The 12,570-nt window shown below is 59.1% G+C and overlaps 2 protein-coding genes across 6 annotated transcripts in view; both read left to right on the top strand.

Moving 5' to 3' along the window:
• Window positions 1-9,848, top strand: part of RAB11FIP5 (RAB11 family interacting protein 5) — a 36,327-nt gene extending 26,479 nt beyond the window's left edge. Inside the window, exons 4-6 of one of the 3 annotated variants that reach the window (XM_079792784.1) lie at window positions 1,702-3,621; window positions 7,049-7,238; window positions 7,503-9,848. In XM_079792784.1, coding sequence (XP_079648910.1) covers window positions 1,702-3,621; window positions 7,049-7,238; window positions 7,503-7,706 — 2,314 coding nt within the window. In that variant the 3' untranslated portion in view covers window positions 7,707-9,848. The remainder of the gene's footprint in view (window positions 1-1,701; window positions 3,622-7,048; window positions 7,239-7,502) is intronic. The other 2 variants (XM_079792785.1, XM_079792786.1) reach the window with 2 other exon arrangements.
• Window positions 9,849-11,930: 2,082 nt separating this feature from the next.
• Window positions 11,931-12,570, top strand: part of SFXN5 (sideroflexin 5) — a 103,294-nt gene continuing 102,654 nt past the window's right edge. For all 3 annotated transcript variants that reach the window (XM_079792832.1, XM_079792830.1, XM_079792831.1), the window contains exon 1: window positions 11,931-12,096. In XM_079792832.1, the coding sequence (XP_079648958.1) occupies window positions 11,995-12,096 (102 nt within the window). In that variant the 5' untranslated portion in view covers window positions 11,931-11,994. The remainder of the gene's footprint in view (window positions 12,097-12,570) is intronic.

The raw sequence follows: 12,570 nt of genomic DNA, 5'->3' as shown, positions 1-12,570 counted from the left end.
TAGTGGTGGTACATTACTTTCCTCAATCCCCAAGGTAGGCACGTGTGCCTTGGCCCTGGGCCTCCCTGAAATGAGGGGAGAAGGGATGTTTGTAGAGGTTGGGACTCCAGGCCCAGGAGTAACCATAGAGGCAGGGTGGTACAGGGAAGCCTCTCCCTTCATCTCTAGGTGGTAGCATGAGACTGAGAACCCGTCCTGAATGGGGACTTACCGTGGTGCAAATACAGGGTCAGTGGAGTCTCTGGAAGCTGGATTCTTAAGAGAAGCCCAGGGATGGGGACCTGGGCTCCCAGACTTGCAGACTGTTGGGAAGCCCACCTTTGCTCCTGGTTGAGCCAACTCCTTCCCGTCCCCTGCCCACAGTGTTTGTGGACAGGCCCTTACCTCTGCCCACTCTGTGTGGGGCCTGCTCTTTCTGGAGTCCTGGTTCTCGGAAGAATCCTGGTAAGCTCCAGACTCCTTGGCCTCTTTTCCCTAAATGCCCCTCTAGTCTAACCTGTAGCCCTTAGGACTTCTGGCAGCTTGTGGCCCGTCCCCAGGACTTCCCCGTGGAAGGCAGCAGCTTGAGGAGAAGACGGATGTGTAGAAGTTCCCATGATTATCCACTTGGGCAGGGATTAAGGATTGGGGTCTTGGGGCTTAGAGTGGGGCCTGGGAGATGGGGCTCAGTAGGTGAGGCCACAGGAGTCTGGATCTGACTTGGGGTCAGCTGCAAGGCAGCGGCAAACCACAGTCCCACTGGGTTTGGGGTGCTGGGTCCTGCACTGTCTTTCTGGGTCTGTCTGTGTCCTGGGAGTATCCTGGGGAAACTGAGAGCTCTAGTTTCAGAGTCTGCCCCTGCCCACACCCCTAAAGTCCACTGCACACTGTAGACAAGATGCACGTACAGAGGATGCCCCCTCTCAGAGAGGAGGGGACATGTGCAGGCCAGAAAATGCTCTCCAGGATTTTGGGGCATGTAGGCTCATTTCCATGGGATAGATTTTCCAGGGGAGCCAGGGATCTGTGCAGGGGAGGACCCAGGAGGCTCCTGGCGACTCCCAGTCAGCTGCTTTCCAGGCTGGCCTGTGGGTGCTGGGGTACAGAGCACGGCTGCCCGATGCTGGTCCCTGTGGACGCCTGACAGCACATGTCCTCGGCAGTGCCTTGCTGTCCTCCTTGGACAGGTATGTGCTGATACCTTGTCATGCCTGACAGCAGCCCATCTTCACCTCCTGTTTCTGTGAGGGGCTGGCAAAGCCAGTCATGCCTCTGATAGTGCTGGCTTTGTCCAGCCAGGTACCAGGCTGGCCTTTCTCTGGCCTCTCCCCCTCCAAGCCAGTCCTGAAGGGATGTGAGGCACGTTCTGATTGGCTCTCCAGGCATAATTCTGGTGCTGAGTGGCTTCTTCAGCATGGGGTAGTGGAAAGAACACTTGGTTTAGGTTGGGGCCCTGCCTGTAAAATGGGATTATTGCTTCCCAGGGTTGGTGTGAGGCTTCAATGAACTCCACCCAGCATCTTCCTCCTTGGGTGGTGCCTAATGAATGTTACATGTTGGGTTTTCCCTCTGTCCGCTGGCCTACACACGTGCCTGAACCCAGCCTGGGCGGCATGTGGCACCTCGTCTAGAGGCAGGTGGGGGACAGGGGGCATGGTATTCAGCAGGGGTTTCCAGTCTTGGCATTAACCAGGAGGCTCACGGTTTTGTCTCCCTCCACAGCCTGGACGTGTCTCCTCAGGTAGAACCTGACCCAGCTGCTCTTCCTCACCACCTCCCCTGCTCCCCCTGTGCTCCGGCCCCCCCCACTCCTGCTCCCACCGCTGCTCCCATGCTAAGCACTAACCTTTTTGCAGCCGCCTCCCCCGCTGCAGCTGCCGCCACCGCTGCCCTTGAAGCCACCCCACCTGGATTCTTGGGTCTCACCAATCCGTTCCTCACCTCCTTGCAGAGCAACCCTTTCTTCGAGGAGCTCCTAGCCGACAAAGCACTAAACTTTCCTTCACCTGCTCCCTCTCTCCCCAGGGCCTCGAGGGCCGGTCCCACCCCCCTGGCCTCCCCTGGGAAAGCCCTGCCTGAGTGGGAAGACACCTTCAACGTCTTTGCTGCCAGCAGGCTGTGTCCAGAGGCCAGGAGTGAGATCCTGGCCCCTGCAGGAGTGGGGCTGCAAGACCCAGGCCCTGGGGCCATGACAGTGAAGGCAGCTGAGCCCCCGGGGGGCCCTGGGGGAGGAGGAAGAGGTGGGAGCAGCGAGGGGCTGGAGCCCAGGGCTCCTCTGGACTTGGGACTGGACCACCAGAGTTTGAGTGCTGCCGCCCCGGGGCCCCTGGGGTCTGTAGAGGCCGGCCAGCCCTCCATGTCAGCCTTGCACCCGCGAGCCTCAGACTCAGACGCAGACAGGGAGCCGACGGCCCCAGGAGGGGGAGCAGGGCAGAGTCCAGCAGACAGTTCATCTCTGTTTAGCTCCCCGGAAGTGATCAGTGTGTGGGAGAGGCTGCCAGGCCCAGACGACGCCCCTGAGGGCCAGCGTGAGGAGGCTTCCAGAGGCAAAAGGCAGCTTTTGCAGGAGCTCAACACGATCGACGATTCCTGGCCTTGGGATGTGGTCACCCTTTCTCCTGGGGCTGAGACGTCCTCACCACTCCTACGGGGAGAGTCCGACGAACTGCCTCCCCCCGCTGTGAAGCCAGAGTCACCAGAGCCTGTGAGCCCCAAGGGGACCCAGGGGCTCCCCCAACTGGAGCTGGAGCCAGAGCCCAAACCTGAGTGGATGCTGGACAAGGGGCTGCCGCCCAGCACGCTGCCTCCCAAGCCGCCCCGCCTCTTCATACCCGCAGCTTACCAGGAGGAGGAGGAGGCTACAGGGGGGCTGAGTGGCAGGGGGGCAGAGACAGGAGAAGGCGACGCATTCCCAAGTGAGCTGGCTGCTGGTTCCCAGGAGGCCAAGGAGGACGGCCAGAAGCCAGGGTCCGAGTCTGACAGCTGTTCTTCGGGAACCCTGCTGGGTGAGCCAAGCCTGGAGGAGCCAGCGGAGGACGCCAGCCCTCCTGTGTCTTTATCTCTGCCCACCAGCTACCCTGAGGGTTCTGCCCCCATGCCCTCTCACTCAAAGAGCCTGGCTCTTCAGAGCCAGCAGACCTGGGGGGCTCTGGAGAGAGGACAAGGCCCCGAGGCTCCTGAGGCCCAGAGCCGGGAACCAGCAGGAGAGGGGCTTGGACCCCGGCCGGGCAGCTCCCCCCAGCCTGATTTGTGGGCTTTGGAGGAGGATGCCTTAAACCCTTTCTTGTCTCAGGAGAGCCGAGATCCCCCCAGCCTCCCATCCACATCCCCTCCCGAGTCCAGGGAATCATCCATCCACTCTGGACCGGAAGAGCTGCCCACACCCCCGGAGCCCACCTTTCCACCGCCCCCTCTCCCGCCCTGGGCCAGCCACTGCCACGGGGGGCCCAGTTCTCCGTGCTCTCCTTTGCCTGGAGCCTGGCCCCTGACCTCTTCCTCCCTGTCCCCCGGGGAGCCAGCCTCCCCCCCTGGGGGCTCCCCTGCCCCACTTGGGGAGGACCACGCCGCAGTCACCCCAGCCTCCCCGCTTGCGCTTCTGCCCTTGGAGACACGACCAGCTGAGGAACCACAGCCCAGTGACAGGTGAGCGGCCACCCGACAGCAGTCTCCAGGAGGAAAGGGGTGAAGGGGGCTGTCCCTCCTGGGCGAGGGCTTGTTCACCCAGGCAGGACCAGGCGGGCTTTGAAGACATTCGTCTTCTGTGGTGCCGGCTCTGAAACTGCCTCCGTTTTGGACCTTGGACCTGCAGGTGCCCCCACAAGCCAGGACTCTGGGGATGACAACACTGATGAAATGCAGGGGGTGAGGAGTGGGTTGGGGAGGTATTGCAGATGGGCAGGGAAAGGGAGAGGAGAGCTAGGGCCCTCAGCAACTAGGGGCTGGGGGGGGGGGGCAGTGTAGCTTGTCAGATGCCCCGCCTCTCCCGTCCTCTGCCCCAGGCCCCAGGGTGAGAGGCTGTGGAAGGCAGAGAGCCAGAGGACAGGACGGGCTGGTGCTGAGGTCAGAGAGGAAAGTGGAGCACCATTGAGGAGGAAAAGAAAAAGAAATGCGTCCCACATATGTGACCCTCAGAAGAAAGGGTCTCTAGCCTCATCAGTGCTTCACTGGTTTGTGGTGGTGCCTTCAGGGTGGCCCCAGGCGCTTAGGACCGTGCTGAGTTGACAGTGGTGGCCTGTGTGACTGGCCGTTGTGGCATTGGTCTGTTTTGGAAGAATTATGAGGCTGTGACCTCACCGGGTGGCTAACGAGGAGTGCCCAGGTCACTGGGGGTGACTGGGTGTGATTTAGCAGGGGCAGCAAAGTCTAGAGGCCTTAAAAAAAAAAAAGCCAAAACCGGTTTGGCTCAGTGGATAGAGCGTCAGCCTGTGGACTGAAGGGTCCCGGGTTCGATTCCGGTCAAGGGCATGTATCTTGGTTGCGGGCACACCCCCAGTGGGGGGTGTGCAGGAGGCGGCTGATGGATGTTTCTCTCTCATCGATGTTTCTAACTCTCCCTTCCTCTCTGTAAAAAATCAAGAAAATATATTTTTAAAAAAAGTGTAGAGGCCTGCCAGCGCTCTAGGAGGCCTGAGGGGAGCAGCGAGGGGAGCAGAGGTGCTGCTGCCTCTGGTGAGCAGGGAAGGGAGGCGTTTGGGGAGCAGGGCCAGCTCCAGCACCGGCCTCTGGGAGGCCCAGCCCTGGCTCCTGCATTCAGTCCTCCCAGTTCACTGAGCATCCAGTGTGTCAGACACTTGACAGGGATGGAAGATGCTGTCCCTGCTGTGTTGCCAAGAGTTCCAACCCAGTGGGGAAGATGGGAGTGAAGCATGAAGGGAAGGCCCAGGGGCCATGCTGGTCTGTGAGAAGCGGTGGGAAGCAGACCGGCTGCCTGCCTGCGGCTGCAGTGGTAGGTGGTGAGGCCATTGCCAGAGGGGTGGGAGAGGAGGCGGTACAGTGTCCCGGTGCCCTCAGCTGGCCCAGTATCCCGGCAGCACTTCCAGGTACACTCACCACTTTTTACCAGTCTTATTCTCTTCAGAGTTGGCTTCCTGTCTGTACTTGGCATGTTCCTTACATCATGGGCCAAACAGAACTGTCCCCATTTCTCAGATGGGGACATAGAGTCCATAAGAGCTTCAGGGTCCAAGGTCCCTCAGGTGCAGGGGGGCAATCAGACGCAGAGCCCAGGACTCCTGGCCCCCATTCAGGGTGTTTGCCTGCCTCACCGGTATTCCTCCCTGCCCCTGGCACAGCCCATAGGTGGCAGTAGAGCTGCCTCTGCACCCCTTCCCTAATGCAGACGCCTAGGTGGGAAGGACAGATGGCATGTTCTGTTCCCTGCTGCCTGCCCCTGCCGGGCTTTCTGCCTCTTCCCGGGTTGTGGGCCTCCCTGCATGTGGGTGAGCCCCTCTGCAGTGGATTTCAGGCCGTGGCCCAAGCCATTTGCCTCCTGCTCTCTAACGGTTCGAATCCTCTGTGAAGTAGCGTAAAGAGGTCCTCTAGGGGTAGGTTAATTGGATTAGGGGCCCGATGCTTGCAATTTGGGTAACTCACGGGTACGGGGTGCTGGGGGCCCAGAGGAGGGCCAGCTTAGCCTGGGGGAAGCAGGAAGGTTTCCTGGAGGAAGTGGCCTTGCTCAACTTTGCAACCTGAGTAGGAGTTAGCAGGCCCACAGGCCAAGGGGCAGCATTCCAGACAGGGAACAGCTTTTGTAAGAGCCCAGAGGTGAGGGAGGGCCTGTGTCCTGGCTGGAGTGCATGGAGGGCCGGGAGGGAAGGCCAGGGGCCTGTTGTGTTAGAGACTGTTTTCTGACCCTGGGAGGGAGGGAGGCTAAAATCATGAGCCCACAGCACAGTGGAGGAGCGGTTGGAGGTGGGCAGGACTCCCCAGCAGGGGAGGTGGGGGACGGGAAGGGGGGGCTGACTTAGCAGCTGTGGCCAGAGGAGGAAGGTTTAGCGAGTCCTGGCCTGGCGAGGAGGGGGTGGTTTGAGAGAAGGTAGCAGGGCTTAATGTTTGTTACGGCTAAAGCCACAGCGGGGGATTCAGAGGAGTTCCCAGAGCCATGGGAGGCTGATGGTGCCACTCACCACTGGGGAGCCCAGGAAAGGGCAGGCGTGGCGGGGAGGGTGGCATGCCTGGGGTGGACCCCACATGGATAAGCCAGCCCGGAACTGTCTGCGTGGGTCTAGAACTCAGCCGAGGTCTAGGCTGGAGACGGCTGTGAGGAGTGGAGGGGAGAGAACCCCCGGCAGACTCGCATTTAAGACCGAGAAGTTGGAAAAGCAGAGAAGGGCATGGGGGAAGAAAACGAGGGAGGAGAGCAGCCCAAGGAAGGAGTGGTCCAAGAGTCGACGCCACAGAGAGGTCAGGAAGGAGAGAAGCGGGTTCTCAGCAGGAACGTTGGTGATGGGCCGGTGGGGCAGGCGTCCTGTTCTCTGGGTTGAGGAGTCAGTGAAGGTCAGACTTAGAGACGGAACGTAGTCTACAAGCTCTGGAGAGGCTGGGTGAGGAGGAAGAGGTGGGGTGACTGCGGGTGGTAGCCTGGCAAACACAAACCGGTGTAAATGCTGAGGGGAAGCACCAATGGAGGGACATGGGCAGCCCAGTGTCCCGGTTTGCCCAGCTCTTTCCTGGTTTTAGCACGGCCAGTCCCACCGCCTGGGGATCCCCATAGTCCTGAGAAAACGGGGAACCTGGGAGGGCTGGCCACACTCCTCTCCCCCAACCAGAGAAATGTTACAATACAGAAGAGGATGGAGGGAAGATGGGTGGAGGGGGCAGCCCTGGCAGACTGGGTACGGGCGCAGAGAAGTCTGAGAGGCCTCTGCTCTCCTGGTGAAGGGGCAGGGCCACCTGAGGCAGTGAAATGGGGAGGGGCAGGTGGTCGGGTGCTGAGGAATGTTGGACACAGCTGCCCTGAGGCCTTGCTGTGTAGGGGCAGCCACCACAGGAAGCAGTGGTGGGTCTCTGTCCAGCAGAACTGTGGCCCTGCCTTCTCCTCCCCATAATGCATCTCTGTCTGTCTCCACAGTCCTCACCCTGTGAAGCCGCTCAGTGCTGCCCCTGCGGAGGGCAGCCCCGACAGGAAGCAGCCCCGCTCCAGTCTGAGCACAGCCCTGAGCAGTGGGCTGGAGAAGCTCAAGACAGTCACGTCTGGCAGCGTTCAGCCTGTGGCTCCGGCCTCCCAGGTTGGCCAGACTGTGGACACCAAGAGGCTGAAGGTGAGGCCTGGCAGGATGCCATGGGCGATCAGATCAGACGTGCGGTGCTGGGGAGAGAGGAATTCAGAAACAGGGTGCTGGGCAGGGTGGAGCGAGGAGCAGGCCTGGCCTCCCGTGCCAGAGCCCTGAAGCCAGTTAGGCCGTTTCTGGCATTGGCGACAGAGGCAGCTCCGGGGCCTGTGGTGGTGTAACTGGGGTGTCGGTGGCCAGCCAGGCAGGTAGGCCTGAGGGTGCCCTGCTCACTCTCATTCCATCTGACCTCAGGATTCTGGTGCACTAGACCAGTCTGCCAAGTACTACCACCTGACCCACGACGAGCTCATCGGCCTGCTCCTGCAGCGCGAGCGGGAGCTGAGCCAGCGGGACGAGCATGTGCAGGAGCTGGAGAGCTACATTGACCGGCTGCTGGTGCGGATCATGGAGACCTCACCCACACTGCTGCAGATCCCCCCTGACCCCCCAAAGTAGCCCTCTTCACCCTCACCCCCCTGGAGGGCTGGCGTGGACCCATTGCCCAAGCAGGGCTCACCTCCTCCCTCCTCCTGCTGAACTCACTCCCCTGGGCAGGCGCAGTCTGTCCTCGGTTGTCACCCTTTGCTCCCCCTCCCTCCTGCCTCAACTGGGGCTGCTGGAAGGAGGGCCTTTGGACTCCGGTTAGAGGTGGGTCTCACCCACCTGCCTATTTTCATACCCCTTAGCTTTGAGGGTTCCAGAAATTAGAACAAAGAATTTAGCCCTCAAGACAGAGCAGGGGTGAGCTGCAATTTGATGCGGTATCTGGGACATACTTTATTACCCCACAGGGATGGTCAGCCATTTCTCCCACAGCTAAACCCTTTTCTTCTCATCTTCCTCCAGCCCCTGGAGGGCTCCTAGTATTACTAGGGCTTTGGCAGGGACCAAGCTGCCCATTGGTCTGTGAGTTATGGGCAACCAGGGCACCTGCTCTTTAGCCTCACGTCAGTTCCCCGAGAACAAGGAGCCTGTATGGTCTAGTGCAGCGGTCGCCAACCTTTCGGACCTCACGGACCACCAGGGGTCCGTGGTCCACCGGTTGGCGACCGCTGGTCCAGTGTCCTGTCTGCTGTGTCCTGAGTCTGTGTGTCTCCAGCTGTTTGAGGAGCGGATGTGGTGTGGATAGAAGGAGATGATGTGCATTCTCCAGGCTACTCCCTGCCCTCCTCTTCGACCTGTCCATGAGTGTCATGTGTGAATGTGTGGAGAGCCCCGGGCAGATGTGGAGAGACCACCTCCAAGGTGTGGGCTCCTCCAGGCCTTGGGGCTTTGGGCTGTTTGTTTGGGGATCAAGCCTCTATCCCTATTCTTGTTGCCTGTCCAGATGCCAAAACTGTGCTGCTACAGGATTTGAACTTTTGGAAACTGATTAAAACGTGCCTTTTGCGGGTGGGGTCAGGGGCCTCTGGATGTAGACCCCGCCCTCTGTTTGGCGCCCCTCTCCTTCACTGTTGAGCGCAAGGGACTGGATCTGGCAGGATGCTAGGAACGGAAATGGAGGGGGCAGCCCTGTTGCTGCTCTGCCCTCCCCTGGAGTTAATTTCAGTGAAGAGTCCGGCCAACCTGCTGCTGCTCCCTTTACCTATCTGCTGGCTTCTCTTACTCCCTCAACACCAATTGAGGGGGATCCTGGGGGAAAAACTACATTGTGGAAGTGGGAGGTCCACTCTGCCTATACTTAGGAAAAAGCCTTCCCATCTATCCTCTACCTGTTGACCCAGCCTGCCCCTTCCCCCTAGCCTTGACTGGCTTGGCTGCAGTGCACTTTGAATGAAGTATCTGTCCTTTGGCCCAGCCCTGGTTTTCTTGCAGAAAACAACGGGCTTCCCCATGGCATCTGCAGGGGACCTTTGGTGGCTTGGGGCACCCTGCCTTAGCCAAGTTTTGGGGTGAGGAGGTGCTGAAAGAGGCTAGTTTTGACCCAATGAGGAGGTAAGGGCTCCCCGGGGATCGCCTCATTTTCTTGAGCTGGCCTGTGGGGTCACTCTTGGGATCACCCAGAAAGCCTCGGAAGGAGATTGGCTCAATGGGGGATGTCTTCTGCCAGGACAAAGCAGAGGAGCCCCACATATGGGGGAAGCCCCTTAACATTGTCTACCTTAAAGACACTCATCAAGGCTGAGGAAGGTGTCCACAGGTACCTAGGACTTTGGTCCTGCTTTTAGGGGGGTCATTGGAGGTTGGATAGGTATCTCTTCTGGGGGAAAAGGGTCACTGCTCTACTAGGTATCCCAGCCCTGAGGCTGACCTTCCACTCATCTTTGATTGTGAACTTCCAGAATGCCCAGGCCAGGGATGTCTCTGGAAGTTTGGAGTTGAAGCCCAGGTTCTTGCCGGATGTTTCTGCTCCTGGCCATGAGTTGGAAGAGAGCTGCAGGTGGGGTGGGCAGCGAGCTGGCACAGTTCTGCTTTGCCGTTTGTCTTCCTAGTTGTAACTCCTGTTTATAAAGACCTTGCTCTTCATGTTTCGAGCACTTTATGAAGAATAAAAAGTTCACAGACTGCAAGTGGCTCTGTTGTGTTCCTGGTTTGATGAGCACGTGAAGCAGGCTTCCTAGGGAAGGCAGGTCACTGTCCTAACATCAGGGCAGCAGCACAGCATTGCCCAGCGGCCTGGACTCAGTCTTCTCATTCCCAGGATACATTTATTGAATACTTTGGGGAATCTTATATAATCCTATATAATAAAAGGCTAATATGCAAATAGACCAAATGGCGGAACAACCGAACAACTGGTCACTATGATGTGTGCTGACCACCAGGGTGTGTGTGCAGAACATGGCAGGCATCAGCCGTGGTGGGATGGTGGAACAGGTGAGTGGGGCCTCCAGACCAAGGTGGGGTGCCAGTCACTGTCATAGGGTGAGCCTTTGGTGGTTACTGAAAATTCTTTGCTCCCGCATGCCGCAGTCCCGCCTGGTGCTCGCACCTGCTGCTGGAGCCGGAGTCACCGCTCACACCCACTGTGGGTGCCCAGTGCCGGCCGCGATCACCCCTCAGGGCTTCTCCACCTCCCCCTGCTCCTGAGGGGGAGATTGGGGACAGCAGCCGCCGCTCCCACCCGCTGACTGCACTGGCCCTGCTTGCACCTGCTGCTGGTACTGGTCCCAATCGCTCTGTGCCTTCAGTGGGTGCGAGTGGGGCCAGTGCCGTCAGTGCGTGGGAGCGGCCGTCAGACGGGAAGCGGGGGGGGGGGGGGGCGCAGTGGGAGGGGCTGAGGTCTGCCCCTGTGCCTACTGCAGCCTCGCAGCCCACAGTTCCTTTCAAGGTGCACAAATTCGTGCACTGGGCCCCTAGTACAGAGGATAAAAGACTTGATTGCTATTCTCAAACCATTTAGCCTTGTAGGGAAAGGTAAGCTACAAATCCAAGATACAAATGGTTCTTCAGGGCTAGCGGGAATTTCTCTCCAGCTTTCAGGAACATCTGTTTCTTATGGTTCAGCTGTTGGAGGATGAACTGACAGTTATGGACCATACATTGCTAAGAAACACATGGGAAGGCATGAGCCAACCCTGCACCTCACCACAAGACTAAGGAGATCCAAAGTGGGGTTCCCTAGGGTCAAACTAAATATTTCTACTGTACTCTTGTGTGAAACAGGCAGCTCCCCCTCTCCCCCTTGTGTTCATTATCGTTGCTGGTGCCTTGCTTTACCATGGGCAGTACTCCCCCTCCCTAAAGTCCTTGTAACCCCACTGAACCTTACTCCCCACTCCCAGTTCTCTTCCTGCCTAGGAATTAGCCCCAGGAGGGATCTTCCTTGGCAAAAGGAAGTGGAGGCTGCTAAGGCTCCCAAGACCTCCTGTGCATTTAACTCAGCCAACAACTATAGGGCGCTCCCCAAAAATGTATACACACTTTGTATATTAATTCCAATGGGTTAAATCGTAAAAGAAACATTGAGCTGTCAGCTTTTAGTAGTGTATGCATTTTGGGGGACACCCTGTATTTGAGTCCCTACTGTGAGCTCTCCAATGTCTGGCACCGTGGACTTAGCAGTGAATTAAGAAGTCACAACTTCTGCCCTGTGGACTTCACAGTAGGAAAGACAAGACACTCAAAACAAATAAATGCAAGGGCTGCGAAAGAGAAGCGTTGGGTTATAGTGGGTTTTGTAGAAGTAGGGACATAGATTGGGAAACACACTACTTACACTGCGGCCATAAAGAGAGCCAGCATCAGGCGAAGATAAAAAGTTAATAGTTTTCTAGGTGCAGAATGTTCCAGGGTCGGGCGGGGAGCACGCAGCATGCCCCAGGAACCGACTGGCAGGGTAGCTACAAAGCACAAGGCAGGAGGCAGGGTGGGGCAGAACTGCAGGAATATTCCGCAGTGCAACTCCTGCAGAAAGCCTTCGGAGAATAACCCTAATCCGCCTCGAGTCCTGGCCCGTCAGGTCCGGGGTCCCATGCGCTCCAGGAGTGACGCCCATCCCAGCAACTCAAACTTCTAGGGGCAGGGAACAGGGAGGGGTCGCTCCGCGGTCCCCTTGGTGGGGACTTTAGCCACGCACACTCGCAGGGTCTGCAAACTGGCAGCGGGAACCCAATTCCGGTCTGCGTTGGTGCAACTCCGCAATCTAGGGTTGTTGGGCGTCTGGGCAAGAAAAACTACACTCCCCACAACACTCTGCGCCTCCGACTCGCTGCGGTTGCTCATGGCCAATCCGGGGAGGTAGCTGTGGCGGGGGCCGAGGAGGGACATTTTAAAAGGGCCGGGATTGCGGGCGTCAGTGGCCATGGCGGATACAGCGACCACAGCATCGGCGGCAGCGGCCAGTGCCGCTAGCGCCGCGACCGATGCACCTCCTTTCCAGCTGGGCAAACCCCGCTTCCAGCAGGTGAGGACCGGGCTGTGGTCTGAGGGTCAGCGGGTGGCACAGGGAGGGTGAGCGAAGTCCTCTCCCAAATCCCCTTTAGCCCTAGGGTCTCGGACCCGCGGCCACCCCGGAGCCTGCAGCTACTGGATGGGGACCTCGGCCAAAGCCACTCCTTTTCCATTGGTCAGCGGGGTGAGCGAGGACCCCCACCTCGGCTCCCCATTGGCCATCGGCGCCGTCGCTCTGCGGCTGCTCGCGCCCTCCTGCCTTTCCCCGCGGAGGCGCTCTGTGATTGGCCGCTGCGGCCGGGGATGTGGGCACCGGGTCCGAGCGGCTGCTGCAGGGTCGCCTTGGGTTAGGCAGCTGCCCACTCTGGGCGGAAAGTTCGAGTGGGGCCTGGAGGAGAAGTTGCCTTGGCCGAGATGCCTTCTGCCCCTTTCCCCGGGTGGGGACTGACCGCCTTTCCGAGCTTCTGGAGGCGCCCCCGGCAGCGTC

Source organism: Cnephaeus nilssonii (genome assembly GCF_951640355.1).
Source record: "Cnephaeus nilssonii genome assembly, chromosome: 15".
Taxonomy (NCBI): domain Eukaryota; kingdom Metazoa; phylum Chordata; class Mammalia; order Chiroptera; family Vespertilionidae; genus Cnephaeus; species Cnephaeus nilssonii.
This window is presented reverse-complemented; position numbering and strand designations above follow the sequence as displayed.